The sequence below is a fragment of the Mirounga leonina genome, unplaced genomic scaffold, assembly GCF_011800145.1.
Source record: "Mirounga leonina isolate KUSES-001 unplaced genomic scaffold, KU_Mleo_1.0 Mir_101772, whole genome shotgun sequence".
Taxonomy (NCBI): Eukaryota; Metazoa; Chordata; class Mammalia; order Carnivora; family Phocidae; genus Mirounga; species Mirounga leonina.
The window spans coordinates 1-14,977 of record NW_023270203.1 but is presented as its reverse complement, the minus strand read 5'-3'; the positions used below and the strand labels follow the sequence as shown (position 1 = coordinate 14,977).

Below are 14,977 nucleotides of genomic sequence, written 5' to 3'. Positions count from 1 at the left end.
ATTCGGAGGAGTTTGGGAGTAGACGTTTTCTCTAGACCACAATCTTACACCAAAGTGCCAAAAGCATGGGACACGAGACACAAGGAAATGAAACCAGAATATCTAAATTTTCGAAGAAGGCAATAATGTCTCAGGGTCACTCTCTAAATTTGAGAAACAAGGCAGAGGATCATAGGGGAAGGGAGAGAAAAATGAAACAAGATGAAACCAGAGGGAGACAAACCATAAGAGACTCTCAATCTCTGGAAATAAACTGAGGGTTGCTGGAGTGGTGGGGGGTGGGAGGGATGACGTGGCTGGGTGATAGACATTGGGGCGGGTATGTGCTATGGTGAGCGCTGTGAATTGTGGAAGACTGATGAATCACAGACCTGTACCCCTGAAACAAATAATACGTTATATGTTAATAGAAAGAAAAAAAAAAAAAGAAAAGGTCCCTCCCTGAAAGTAGGCAATATATATGGGAGATGACTACACACGAGTCACCAAAACAAAACAGTAACAACAACAAACACAAAGAAATACACACACATATTAAACATGTGGAAGCACAACGGTTGCTGGGCGCTGTGTGCTCAGTGAATACGGACTCACAGGCTGTGGACTCAAGGCGGATGCCTCTGGCTGGCTTGCCCTGGGACTGAAACCCAACAGTTCCCAGGTCCTCGCTGTCTCCAATAGAGGGAGCACTAAGTTACCTGCCACGCCATTACCTATTCACTTAATTGGGGGACCACAGTTTTGTTTGTGACAACTTCTATAGGGGAGATGCAGTCTCTTTTGTGACTGCTGGCCCCTTGGAGACTAGAACTAATTCGAGGTTCGAACCAACTTTGAAGAGGCTGAAGAAGCTACGCCCATTCCTGTGAAATCCCAGGACACCGCTACAGCTACCGGAACCCAGGCTCTGCGTAAAAGCCTCTGGCTGACACTGAGCCAACTGTATACGATTGAGAATGAAGGCACCTGGACTTTAATTTCTATGGGCTTTTGTGAGGGGATTTAGTTTGGGGGGAAGTGGAGTCATAAACAAAGAGTGTCCTATTGTTCAAATTTGGGACATTTTCATGTGGATACAGTCTCTGTGTTCATTTCATCAAAGTCTGGTGAGCCACTTTGGACAACATGACTGGACCTAATTAGTGATACGAAATGGACCGGAGAGTTAACTTTCAGCTTAGCGTGCTGCATGGCGTTCTACCGGACTCATGGGGCCGGAGTCTTTTGTGGGCAGAAAGCAAGATGCCCTTCAGCAGTTCCAGAAGGACTCTGTGGGGAGGAGGCGAGTTCAGGCGTGTGTGAGCGCAGCAGTAGCGGGAGCAGGCGCGGCTCCGCTAAGGGGACTGCTGCCCTGGCTCCCTTCGGAGGCTGGAGCACAAAGGGCTACGACATTGGTTCTCAGCCTCCCATCGTGTGTGCGCGGCCTTCTTACCTTGTCTACATTTGCATCATCCATACAAAATACTGATATGTTTTTCTTTAAACATTCAGAGTGGACTTTAGAATCTTCGCTCATGGTAATGTGTTAGAACATGTTATACGTTTTTCTGAATACAGATTAAAATACATAGTTACTAAAATTTAAAAAAAAATGCCCGTGAGCATGCTACCTAAAGCAACTCACATGACGCCCATGGAACGCACAGTGTAATACACTAAAAAGCTTAAAAAGCTGGCAAATATTCAACGAGAGGGATGCATGCTACTCCACTCTCCAGGTCTCCATTCCAATCCTGATGACAGAAGGTGGTGTTGGGCAGAGATCTGGGGCCCCTCTCTCCACTGTCTCTCTCACACCATTCCAAGCAACAGAGAAAAGACCTTTCTAAGACTTATAGGAGTTCGAGTCAAGTGCTTTCTTATTGTGCCCTTGGCGTTCAGGACGCAGGGCTTCTTGCTCCCATGTTGGAGTGGGCTTGCGCGAGGATGCCTGCAGTTGCCTGGCCATTCCCGGCTCATTTCTGGAGGTGTAGTAGCAAACCCTGTTTCTGCTTGAGATCTAAGCCTCACTCTACCCAGCTTTGCTAGGGAACCCCATGATTTGGATGATAACATACATCTCAATCGCCTTCTGTCTCCTCTATTTCTCACTCGTTCAAATTCCAACACAGCATGTAGTTACAAAAACAAGTGAAAGAATGAGAGAAGAAAATGTTGATGGAAGAAGATGCATGCAGCTATGGTACAGCAAAATACTGTGTGTATATAAACATTTAATGATCGCTTGTTATGAAAAAGTGTTTTTTAAAAAATTAATGAAACTTGATACTCAAAATACTGTTGAGTTCTCCTTCCCCAACTTGGGGTTAGAGTCATGTAGCAGTCTAGTCTTTTTGGCTGAGTCTGTGCACACTGGAGCAGGGGCACCCTCCTTTGTTCCCTAGTCTCTGAGAAGCAATGAGATATACTAGAAAGAATATTGGCCTTGGGGTCGGGCCTGGGGACAGATTCTCGATGTTTGAAGTTGGGCAAATTACCTAGGCTCCCTGAATCTCAGGTTTTACGTGTGTAAAATGGCAACAATAACCTTCCTAGGGTTGTTGTGAGGATTAAAGGAAATGCGTGTGAGTCAGTGAGACTGCCATTCAGAAAGAAATTCACATCCATGTCTAGGTATCCACTGGGCATGTCCCTATCTAGATAGTTTTTAAAGAGGTTTGGCATCTTTCCCTTGCATGGAAGTGGAGCCTGAGCGGTCGTGCTTATATTCAGAGGCCTTTTTCAGCACAGATAAAATGCCAAAACAATAAAGATTTTGATAGGATGTGTGCCTTTGTGCAAACAAGCTTGCATAGCAAAATGGTGCAGATAAACGCAGATGACAATGGACTTTATACAAATAAATGAAATGATGTTTCTCTAGTATAAAAATAGATCAAATGGTAAGAGCACAAAAATAGGTGAAACGGTAACATAAACTGACTTGTGTAATCAGAGGGTCAACTCTTGACATTTTTCTCTCTAGGCCTTTTCTAATAGTTTTGTTGCTAAGGCTACAGTGTTTTTGCCAGATTGGAACAGCATTGTCAACTCTAATGAAGCTTAAGTAGCTTTCCCAACTAGATTTTTTTTAATAAGCATCAGTTAATACTGCTGGCTTTCAAAGCCATGTTCGTGATGAATGGAAAGATCTTTAAAGATCTGTTCTTAGAAAATGTAGCTCATAAAATTTGGAATTTAGCAGCATTTCTATTCCATAGTTATTCCAACACAAATTTTTATCACGGTTACACTGAACAAAATAACTTAAAATCTAATTTCACATATTTAATTAAAACAAGAATAAGAAATTATTATTTACAACTTTAGCCAAAAATTAATTCCCTAAAGAGTAACTGAGGTTACTTAACGAACAATTCTTTTGACTAGTGGGTAAAGTGTTTCACAACTGCTCACAAATGCACACTTGATTTATTCTTTGCACAATATGGATAAGTTACAGGAAGTCATCTGAGGAAAGTGTAAATACAAATGCACCCAAAGAGACGTAGAGTTTTGTAAAGCGGAGTAAATGAAAACCAGTTTGCTCTGGACACTCAATTGCTAAGAGGATGTCAAAGGTAAGAGCCATTAGGAAACGGGTGAAGAAACACTCCTTTTGATGTGCTTGCTGAGGAGCCAGATGAGCTTCCTTGGTCATGGACAGAAGAGACCATCTAAACTCTAAAAAATGTAGTGCAGTTTGCACGCCCGCTGATTCCGCAATTCTACTTGTGCACTAAAGCATGAGAATTAAATTAAATAATTCATGTGAAGTGCTTAGCCAATTACAGATGCTGTATTTCCTTCCTTGGATGTCTATATTTTTGTAGCCAGAAATCCCACTGTTAATTTCCAATAAGAAAAGCTGAATATTACAGCCTTTAAAGTCAAAAGTTCACCTTAATTTGAATATTGCAGCATTAATGACATCTGGTGGAAAATGAGTTACAATGCGGCATTATAGCTATTCTGATCTGTCCTAATAATAATATTATCACTTTCATCACATTTTCACATACCCCTTTCCCCAACTCCATGGGAGGAGTATACTTCCCTGCCCCACTGAAGTTTGGCTCAGCCACAAGACTTGGACAAAATCAGTGGAATGTGGGCAAAAATGTCAGTGTCAAAGTTTGGAAACTAAGCTTTAAAAGTCCTGGCTAGCTATTGCCCCTTCAATGGTAGAATGAAACATGTGACCTGCAGATTTGCATGAGAATAAAACAAGCACCCCAGATAATCCACAGACTTACAGGAAAAAAAAATGCTTACGGTTATTCTATGGTTGTTTGCTATGAAGCAAAAGCCAACTAAAACATGAGATCGTTATACCTTTGTGTAAAATTCCCATCCAGGCTTGTCCCTGTCCAATTGATGACACTGGGAGAAGAGTCCTGAAGACCGGGTGTGGTTCAGTCCCATCTGGGGCTCTGTTTCAGACCTCGACAGGCCCAATCGGAACATGTTGTTTTCATTCCTGTACCTATGGTAAGCAAAACCGAGTCAGAGTCCAGGCCAGGCCTATCAGAGGCCTATCAGACTCTCTTGGAATCTTGGCTTCTCTGTTTCACATGGTATGGAAGTCACGCACGTTTTGTTTTTTTTTTTTTCCTAGCAAATCTTTATTTAAATTCTACTTAATTAACATATACTGTAATATTAGTTTCAGGAGAATTTAATGATTCATCACCTACATGTAACACCCAGTACTCATCAGTCATTCCCAATTCTTGAACCTGTTGGTTTAAATATCTCCCTCCTAAGGTGAGCTTCAAGGTAGAGGAAAGAAGGCAGGACAAGTTTAGCTGGAGCCATAGGCCAAAGCTTTTCCAATTGAGCTTTACCAACAAAGCTCATAGCTTTGTATTTGTATTTCTTAAATGATACATAATCTATAAGGGGGGGAAATTAGCAATGTTAGAAATCACAAATTAAAAGTGATAATATTAGGGTCATTTAATTTGGTAAATAAAAACACAAATGACAGAAATTTAAGTATTATCAATGATATATTAAGAAAGTTGCTACCAGTGAGCTTTTGTGGGGGAAGAACCACATTATTTCCGGCCATTTAGCAGAGGCATTGTGTTTCCTAAAGCAGTTACTGCTTTCTGAAAAGAATTTCAAACTTTTGTCCCAAAAGTAGTTTCAGAATTTTCAACTCTCTCCATATTTTTACTGAACTTCCATTTCTGCTTTCTTTCTCAACCTAATGTGTCATGTTATGAAGGTTATGTACAGCCAAGAATTCAAATGTTTTAATCTTACTAGTGACCACTTTGTACTATATCTCATGTTGGAAAACCAGACTCGACCATACCTAATTCAAAATCATTTCCATTTCTGCATAACTACTTTTCTTATTCAGGCAAGAGTTGTGGGTGGACCTCTAAAATTAGATAGCTTCAACTCTCAAGGGAATGGGCTTTCGCAACAGCATTCACTACACCCATCATCAAATACGGGGACCTACACTTGTCTTGTAGTGAGAGAATTGCCCTTTATTCTTAACAGGCAGGCAACAGGATCAAACAGATCATTCAGGTGAAATAACAAAGACAAATACATATGTGATAAATCTGTGTAGTTACTTCTTGGAAGCTTGCCATGTACTTTCCTCTCCTTCATATCTCAAACTTCAGAAAGGCCAGGACCCTGTTTCAGTCATCCCAATACTTGGCACGTTAACAGGTGTTCACTTTGTAATTTTTGAAGGAATGGATACAGGCTATGTGTTTTTACTTTATAGTGAAGATTAACGAGTTAATACATATAAAGAGCTTAGAACAGTGCCTGATACTAAGCACTTAATTATTACAAAATGAGATAAGATTTAGAACAGAGATTAGAAGAGACTTTTTAGAAGTCTGCCTTCAACTGACCTTGGCAAAATAAGGAAGACTAGGCTAGCAATAAGGCTAGGAGTATAGAAAAGTTCTACAGCCCAACATACGCTAACAAATGACATGTATTATTTTATACAAAGAATGATGCTTATTTTAAGTCCACAGTTATAAGATTAAAGGGGTATAATCAAAGCTTGTCCATTAAATTGAAAGCACCTCCAGACTGACTCAAGTTTGTATTCTTAGGTCCTGGTAGGTACAAGATATTATTTGCTATACTGAATCCATCCTGCTATTTAACTGTGTTAATACCACACCAATATAAAAATATGTTAAGACAAATTAAAATATACATACTTAACTTTATTACATCATTTAAAGCTTGATTTTATAAAACATAAAAAAAAATTTTAAGTGTTCTGTATCACAGGAATTTAAACAGTGGCAATATACATAGCTTTGTAAGTTCAAGTTATATAAATTAAAATCAAATAATTGGAAATGCTTTTAATACGGAAAATATACAAATAAAATAAATGGCAAAAGGACCTAACAGGAGCAGTATTTCATTACTTACAGATTATCATTAGATAATTTCAGGATCTAAACAAAGACTCTGAATATTCGGACTTCTTTTGCTGTATTTTATATTAAAATATCTGCCTACCTATATTCCGAATCAAGGTACTTGACCAAAAGGTTTAAGAAGGCATTTAGCTTTAGGGAAAAGCTTTCCATCTACAGTTACCACCTTTAAAGGAATTGACATTAACAATGCTGATGTAATCTGCTAGTTCCCTTCTGAACAATGTGCAATAATTTATACCAACCCTGTATAAAGTCATACAGGTACCAAAAAAATGGAACAATTATGCACAGTTCAATAGAAGTATAATGTTAAGTTTTCCCCATCTAAAAATTAACCAGTGAAACAAAATGTATCAACTATAGTTGACTTGGTTTCAGGAAAACCACATCTGAGAGTTATAAGTACATCACTGTCCTTATCTTATCCTCAGTCATTGACAGGAATTTTGTAGGCCACCATGCTATTTACTTTGTGGATTGTAGTAGTAAATAAACGAAGGGACGGACTTCCTCAGAATTGGTAATAAACTGTGGTCCCGACTCTTCCCATTTTTCAGGTACAACCAAATCTTTGTCTGTATGTATCAGTAGATCAAATGAACCTAAATTGGGGATAAGATCATTAAAGTACAATTATTTTTTTCTAAAGTACAACCACCCTTCCTGTGTCTTTCACATTTGAACCATCTATAGTGTCAGAAAAGCTAGTTTACCTTGATCTCTAATCAATTATATTAACTAATTGCTTTTCCTCAATGGAAATTTTAGTACAGAAAACACTGTACTCCTTTTACTTTATGAAAAACTCAAGTTTTTTTTTTTTTAAAGAGAAAACCACTAAAAATATTTGCAGAAAGTATAAAATTAATCATGAGACGGCATGAATCTAAGCCATAGAAAAGATAATACCTTGGTTCTGTGACAGCTGTATCCCAGTGCCCAGAACAGCATCTGGCATGTAGTAGGTATTTAGGATATATCTGATGAATGAAGGAGTAACTAAGAAAACAAAGACACAATTATAGCTATAAATCTTAATTATATACATAGAAATGTGTAGAAAATAAAAATAATGAAAGAAATTACATCAAAATATTCAAGAGTGAGTACTGTAGAATACTTTCATTGCTTTCCTTTTCAGCACTTGTAAATAAAATGCAAATAGCATTACTTTAGCTTTATCACACTTTTCTCATTCATATAACATGACATTTATAATTAAGAAAAAACTTAATGAGCGCGTTAATTCTTAAAGTAGTAGCTTAGTCTTTTCCACAACAAATTTAAGCCAGTGTGAAGTTGTATAATACTTACAAGAAACTTCCAATAGTGGCAGAAATGTCACCGTAGCTGTGATCTGTCTGATCACTGAACGGATTTCATCTTGGATAGCTTTCTGAGACTTTTCTTGGGTGCACTATCAAAGAAACCAATTAATTCATTTTAAGTTTTAACAAGTTCTTTGAAACACAGGTAAGATTATTTATCTGATTAAATGCTTCCAAAATCAAATAAGTAATGCATTCAAAAGTTTTTTTTTTTAAATGAAAATAAATATATGTCCTTAAGAAACTTAGTAGGCCCAATATGTATCTCTATTATTTCATTTATCCTTCCAATCATTTTTTAGGGTTGTTCTTAGTATCAGGTCATTAAATAACAGATGACTAGAAAACCTGCCAAGTACTTCAAGTCAGGAAAGCTTCAGCATGTCTTAAAATAAAGATAACAAGCAGTATCTAAAATATTGAATCGGTATAATCATTTTGGCATTTTTAGTAATGCCTAAATGTCTAATTTCCTATTGCCTCAAATAAGATGTTAATCGTGTATGGCGTTAATAATTAAACATTTTCTAAAACAGACCAAAGGCTTCAGGAGCAAACTCCATCATTTCATTATGAGAGATAGTTCAGAGTTTACAGGTAAGCATGCCTAGGACGATGCTAGAAATTAGCATATAATGATGGGCATCTCCCATCCAGATAATCTAAAAACTTCAGTTTAATAAGTGTCTAAGGAGGGGCGCCTGGGTGGCTCAGGTAGTTAAGCGACTGCCTTTGGCTCAGGTCATGATTCCCGGGTCCTGGGATTGAGCCCCACATCGGGCTCCCTGCTTGGCGGGAAGCCTGCTTCTCCCTCTCCCACTCCCCGTTTATGTTCCCTCTCTCGCATGCTCTATTAAATAAATAAATAAAATCCTAAAAAAAAAAAAAAAAAGGGGGAGTGTCTAAGAAGTTTGTAGCATTAAATGAAATACAGTAGAGCTGCACAGTAAGCTGGGAGAAAGTCTAGGATAATACTTCATGGTTAAAAGTACCTTTCTACAATTCATGAAATGGCCCACCTAGAACGGACAGCATGGTAGCTTTACATATAGCATCATAAACACTAAAGTTTGAAATTTATGGATTTAGCCTAAGCGCAATTATGTTAAAAGTCCGTGATAGGCAAAATTCTTTCGTGAGCACAATTTGTGAGCCCAATCCTTCTCCACAGGAGATTAAAGATCACATCTAACATACTTAGAAACAAACTACTTTATATGAAACTAGTTCAATATAAGTAGAACTCATCTAGTAGAAGAAAACAGTTTTGGAAAAAGATCTGTAAAAATGGAAGCAATTTACTTCATACTTACCTGTCATCTTTGGCAGTCTTGTCACACTCAATATCAAATTGCCACCTTTCAAGGACCTCACCACTTTCAATATTTGAGATGACAACCACCAGTTTCTGAACTGAACACTTGTATAACCAATCTGCAATACATAACAAGGAATCTTTTTTGTTTCACTGCATTACAAAACAACTCTCTTCCCAGGTCTCACTTTCTATCCTCAGCAAATTCCTACCGCTAGTATTTTGGAACTCTGCCAACCTGTACAGAAAACCTGCCCCACAATAACCTAGCTCCTGTTTTCAAATTCTCAGTATTTGTACCAGATATAGTACTGAGTGCTGAAGACAGAGTAGAAAACAGGAAGTACACCCTAATCCAAGTAAGATGCAGGAGATGGCCATTAATCTAATCACTGCACCGATAAATATAAGATTCTAATTGTGGTAAACGCTATGAAGGTGCAGTATGTGACGCAATGAGAGCATAAGAGAGGAAAATTGGACTCACTCAGGGAGTTCTCACTTGACTTCAGTTCTACAAATAAATTACCATTAAATATGCAAAATGATACAGAAAAGAGTACAGGTCTTAAATATTGAAAAGGGAAGAGCATCTGACCAGAGGATTGAAAGAAGGGTAATACAACTGCAGTAAAGAAAGGGGAGAATGAACAAGGTCAGTTTGTGTACGATACACAGGGGTCAGACCATGCAAGGCCATATGGGCCAAATTAAAGAAGTTACACTTCAAGAACCAGGGAAGTCATTACTGTATTTGAAGTATGGTGTGATGTAATGGTGTGATGTAAATTTGTATTTCAGAACTATCCTTCTGGCTGTGATGTGGAAAGCAGAGTAGAGGTAAAGAGGGGATCTAGAGACACCAATTAATTAGCAATTCAAGCAAGAGGTAATGAAGGCTTAGAGAAGGATAAGCTGGTAGAGATGGATCAGTAGATAGATTCAAGAGACTTCATGGTTAAAACTGTTAGGATTTATTGACTACTTATGAGTAAGCAAGAAGAAAGACTGAGATAGCTCCCAACTTCCTAGTTTATATCGCTAGTTGGATGGCTGATCCATTCACTGAGAAAAAGAATGCAAATGGGAGATGATGCTTAAGTTTTAAGATTTTATTTTTAAGTAATCTCCACACCCAACATGAGGCTGGAACTTAATATCTCGAGATCAAGAGTTGCATGCTCCATTGACTGAGCCAGCCAGGAGCGCCTTAAGTTTAGTTTTCAGGTATCACTGGGATAGCCAGATGAAGATATCAACGGAGCCACGAAATATATGAGCACAATTAGGAGAATTGGGTTGGATGTACATTTGTGAGTCAACTACACCAAGGTTGTTAGTGAAGCTATGTACATGTCAGAGATCATCCTAGAGAGAGATTATAGTGAGAAGAGGGCCTCAGGACAAGCCCTGAATTAATCTTGGAAATTGGGATAGTATACTCAGGAATCTGTAGTGGTTTTTTTTCTTTTTTTAAGAGACAAAACAATTTTGTAATATTTAGGGTTTGTGGGCCACCTAGGTCTCTGTTGCATAGTCTTTAAAAAACAGCCCTTTAAAAATCTGAAAACAGGGCGCCTGGGTGGCTCAGTTGGTTAAGCGACTGCCTTCGGCTCAGGTCATGATCCTGGAGTCCCGGGATCGAGTCCCGCATCGGGCTCCCTGCTCAGCAGGGAGTCTGCTTCTCCCTCTGACCCTCCCCCCTCTCATGCTCTATCTCATTCTCTCTCTCAAATAAATAAAATATTAAAAAAAAAAAAATCTGAAAACATTCTTAGTTTGCAGGCAGTACAAAAATAGCCACTTGCTAGACACGGGCTGTCGTATGTATCAACTTTTTCTTGACATATATCAACTTTTTCTCAATTTAGCTCTGAAAAGGAAGAAATTGGGTAGTAACTTAAGGATTTGGGGTGGGTGGAAATTTTTTTCTTTTAAAACTGAAGAGAGATCAAAACAAAGAAATCAAAAATACCAGAGAAGAACTAGGATAAAATCCTTAAGGCTAGAAGAATGGGGATTCAGATTGAACAATTTGCCTCTAAGAAGAGCAATTCCTCCATTTTAACTAAAATAAAAGGGAGAAATTAAAGAGGAAGGTCTGCATACATCCGAGGTGAAGAAATATCCTCAGTGTAGTCTTAAAGGAGACAACCCAAAAACCAGTAGCTTAGGTGGGGCTTGCTTCTCCATCAAATTAAGATGATATAGATTATTAGTTGCTTACTAATAATCTTACTTTTTAGCCCTGAAGATACTCCAAAAAAAAAAAACCCAATTAATCTAATTTTAAAAATAAAGCTACTTGATACAAAGAAATATATATGACTCATGAATTAAGAAAAAAAGATGACTAGTGTTTTTTGGAACTAGTTTTGGAAGATCAAATGGGGAGCTAGGGAGAAACATCCTACAACAGAAAAATTAGAAGTGAGAATCCTAAGTAGAGAAAAATATGAGGGGAAAAAGGAATAGATGGAGAACAAGTATTGATTCAATACAGTAATTTCTTGAGCTAAAGAAAAACAGTGAGTGTTCAGATAGAAAAGGCTTACTGATTAAAGGCAGGATTTTAAAAAAGACAAATGGAAATATATAAAAAATAAAACTCTACTGGATGCTCTATTACTTAGTAGTTCTTTTCTTTAAGTTTAGTTTCCAGGTTGGATCCAATTTTATTTTCCTTTAAGTAATGATGGCTTTAAACTCTAGGCAGTTACAGAAAATATATGTTAAAAATATACAGTGGATTTTTCTCCGATAGTGAACACCATCATAAGGACAGAAAATTCCAACTTGTTCCATCTGGCTACATGAACTGCAAAAATCATTTCTAAGGAAGTTGATGGAGACAGTTTTGTGAAGCCATATCAGATTCCTAATATCAAAATATTCAACCCACTCAAACTGCAGTATGGGAAGGGTGGACTTTCTTTCAATTTATATATTATTTGCTTCCTTCCAATTAAGAATCACTATATTTGAGGCTGTAGTGTTTTATACCTTTTTGTACAGAGCTGAAAAATGACCACCAAGATGCCAGAAAATATGGGTTTCTACAAGGCCTGCAAAACTCAAAATGGTTTGCAACAATTAAATACCTTTCGGCGGTTCCACCACATTATTTAGGTATTTTATGAGCTCAGGATCCGTTGTTACAAGCAAGGTGAGTCCATATTTCTGCACTCTAGTAAAGGTTTCAGATGGATATATGCCACGCTGATATAAAATGCTGTTGATGCCAAATGCTGGAAACAAAAGGAATGTTAAAGAAAAGTCATTATCACTTTGTAACTCTGGAAAATAAAACATATTTAGATGTGGCTACGTTTCATTAATGGTATAAAACCATAAATGCCTTAACGTGTTTGTGGGTGTTTTGCTGAAAGCAGAGTAGGTAAAAAGTGGCATTAAACATTCTTAAAACCTTGCTTCTAATTAAGAGAGAACACGATACCTGCATTTCTGTGGCAAAAAAAGAGAAAAACGCCAAACTGCATTAATCTACTGTCAAAGTAGTACTACAACTCACTGTAATCCAAGTCCCAATTCAGATTCTGTGGTTAGAGGGTGTCAAAATAGGCTTTTGCATCTCAGTTAGCAACTGATTAACTGTTCTCTGCAATGCTCTCAGCAAACCTTTCCCTCTTTTTCCTCCTTTTCTCCTCACAAGTCCTGCCAGATTCTATCAGAAGGCACAACTGTCCTGGTCCGGAATGGCGTTTCCTAAATCTAGTCCATCACCGCCAATACCAGAATCAAAGAGGGGCCGAGGGGTTGTTAAAAATATACGTGGCCCCCACCCCGGCCCTACGCCCTCTTAAGTCGCGGAGGCTGGGGGCGGGCGGAAAGGGCCTGGCTCTGTAGTTGAAAGCAACGCTGCAGGTGGAGGGGCTACATCGCGCCGCAGGCCTCAGCAGCACCTAGGCCTCAAGCTCCACCATTAGCAAGGAGCCCGGAGGCGGCGTCTGCATCCGCTTCTTCCTAGATTCTCCCGCCGGGCAGGAGGCTGGGGCAGAGAGAGCTTAATTCTCGGCCTCGCGGCCTCGCGGCCTCCCCTCCGCCCCCTACCGCTTCCCCCGCCTCCGTGGCTGAGCCACGGGCCTACCGGGCGGCCTGGCCTCAGTTCACCCCGCCCTCCGGCCTGCGCGAGGAGGACTTACAGAAGAACTCGGCCACGGTTTCGGCGCTCCCGCGCAGGGTGATGCCTTGCTCCCGGGAGAGCTGCAGCGCCATGGCCAGTGCTACAGACGAAGGAGTGCGCTTCCCCCCGGCAGAGAGCGACGGCAGAGACGCCCACAGCAGTTCCCCGCCACTCGTTTCAAAAGTAACGGCGCAGCACGCCCTCGGGCCTCGGCGCAGGCGCGATGAGCCTCTAGGCCCCGCCCCGTGGGGCGGGGCCTGCAGGTCCTCTGGGCGCTTTTCGGAGCTGGCCTGTCCGCAGGCGCAGGGGGTAGGCGTGGTCGCCCAGTTCTGGGTGGTCAAGCTCCGCAGTGTCCCGGCTGGGCCTGTGTAGTTGTGGTCTACTAGACCCGCCTGAGGGAAGAAGATGCCAAAACCTGGTTTGGGTTTTTTTTTTGTTTAAGATTTGATTTATTGGGGCGCCTGGGTGGCTCAGTCGTTGGGCATCTGCCTTCAGCTCAGGTCGTGGTCCCAGGGTCTTGGAATCGAGCCCCGCATCGGGCTCCCTGCTCCGCGGGGGGCCTGCTTCTCCCTCTCCCACTCCCCCTGCTTGTGTTTCCTCTCTCATTGTCTCTCTCTGTCAAATAAATGGATAAAAATCTTTAAAAAAAAAAAAAAGATTTTATTTATTTATTTGAGAGAGAGCACATGAGGGGGGGGGGTCAGAGGGAGAAGCAGACTCCCCGCCCAGCAGGGAGCCCGATGCGGGACTCGATCCAGGGACTCCAGGATCATGACCTGAGCCGAAGGCAGTCGCTTTAACCAACTGAGCCACCCAGGCGCCCCAAAACCTGGTTTTAATGGCCGCTCCGTAGGCGTGCGGAGTGAGCGACCAAGGAGCACAATTTGTCAGTTTCAGAGCTGTTTTCAAGGTGATATGAACTGTCCGTCAGCTGCATCTTAAGTGGCCCCAGTGATCCCTAGATTGAAACTAGCGATTGAAACTTTTCCTAGATGCTTTGGGAGTCAGTAAAGAAACCGCGTGCGCGGTAGCCAAGCCACAGCTTGAGAGAGCCTGATTACTCTATGGAATCGCGGCTTTTCTTGAGAAATTGGGTTAGGCTTAAAGGGATGAGCCGCGGCCTTTTTTGTCCTGTGTTTTTGTCTATCCTGGGCTCAGCCTATTTCCACCCAGTTCCGCTGTGAGGCAGTCTGGAGCGGCAGGGACTGCAGTCGAACTTAGGCCTGGTCTACCCCGCGCGCACGCTGCACCCACAGACGCCGATGAGGAATAAGATCTCATTCATCAAAAAGGCCCACGTACACTGAAGAACTTTTCAGGGAATTTTGACTCACAAACTCATTGACTTCCTGTTAGGATGATATATTTTGGATTCAATTAATACTAATATTAAGCTATTAACGTTTTACTGATCTCCATTCACATTATATTTGAGCTCACTTAGCGCACCATCACTGATTAGTGTTACTAAATTTATAATGTTATGATTTAAGGGCTTCCAAGAAACAGTTAAGATAAACTGGGATAAACTTCAGACTATTTAGTTCAAATAGTTTGAGCTAACTAAAATCCCTATATATTTAAATCATACACTGTAGTATACCCGGCACTAAGTATCTAGTAAATATTTCCATTATTCTTCATTTCTTCCATAATGTAATTCTAAGATGTGTTCTCCCTCCCTTTCTTTGTTCCTCCCTCTTTTTATTTATTTATTTATTTTTTTCCCTAATTCCTTCAATAGCTAATACCTTACAGAACTGCCCTACAATTT

At 40.1% G+C, this 14,977-nt stretch overlaps 1 protein-coding gene and 1 long non-coding RNA gene across 3 annotated transcripts; both read right to left on the bottom strand.

Annotated features, from left to right (window-relative positions):
• Nucleotides 1-419: 419 nt before the first annotated feature.
• On the bottom strand, nucleotides 420-7,819 carry LOC118014016. Of its 2 annotated transcripts, none has more exons than XR_004680173.1 (3): nucleotides 7,731-7,819; nucleotides 7,326-7,415; nucleotides 420-4,465 (listed from the first exon to the last, which is right to left on the bottom strand). It is a non-coding gene; the product is annotated as an uncharacterized LOC118014016 (long non-coding RNA). The 2 variants fall into 2 exon arrangements; XR_004680172.1 differs by having other exon boundaries at nucleotides 1,268-7,018.
• Nucleotides 7,820-8,608: 789 nt separating this feature from the next.
• Nucleotides 8,609-13,570, bottom strand: LOC118014011 (mitotic spindle assembly checkpoint protein MAD2A-like). The gene is made up of 3 exons (XM_035009996.1): nucleotides 13,223-13,570; nucleotides 12,161-12,307; nucleotides 8,609-9,178 (listed from the first exon to the last, which is right to left on the bottom strand). The coding sequence occupies exons 1-3, from the start codon at nucleotides 13,293-13,295 to the stop codon at nucleotides 9,054-9,056; spliced, it is 345 nt and encodes a 114-aa protein (XP_034865887.1). The 5' UTR covers nucleotides 13,296-13,570; the 3' UTR covers nucleotides 8,609-9,053.
• Nucleotides 13,571-14,977: the final 1,407 nt, after the last annotated feature.

Bases quoted from the DNA above. Each gene is read 5' to 3' on its own strand.
- LOC118014011 (XM_035009996.1), bottom strand. From the start codon at position 13,295: ATGGCGCTGCAGCTCTCCCGGGAGCAAGGCATCACCCTGCGCGGGAGC. The intron at 12,308-13,222 runs GTAAGTCCTCCT...TTTTGTTTCCAG, and splicing joins AACCGTGGCCGAGTTCTTCT to CATTTGGCATCAACAGCATT. The intron at 9,179-12,160 runs GTATTTAATTGT...TATGTATTGCAG, and splicing joins TGTGGTGGAACCGCCGAAAG to ATTGGTTATACAAGTGTTCA.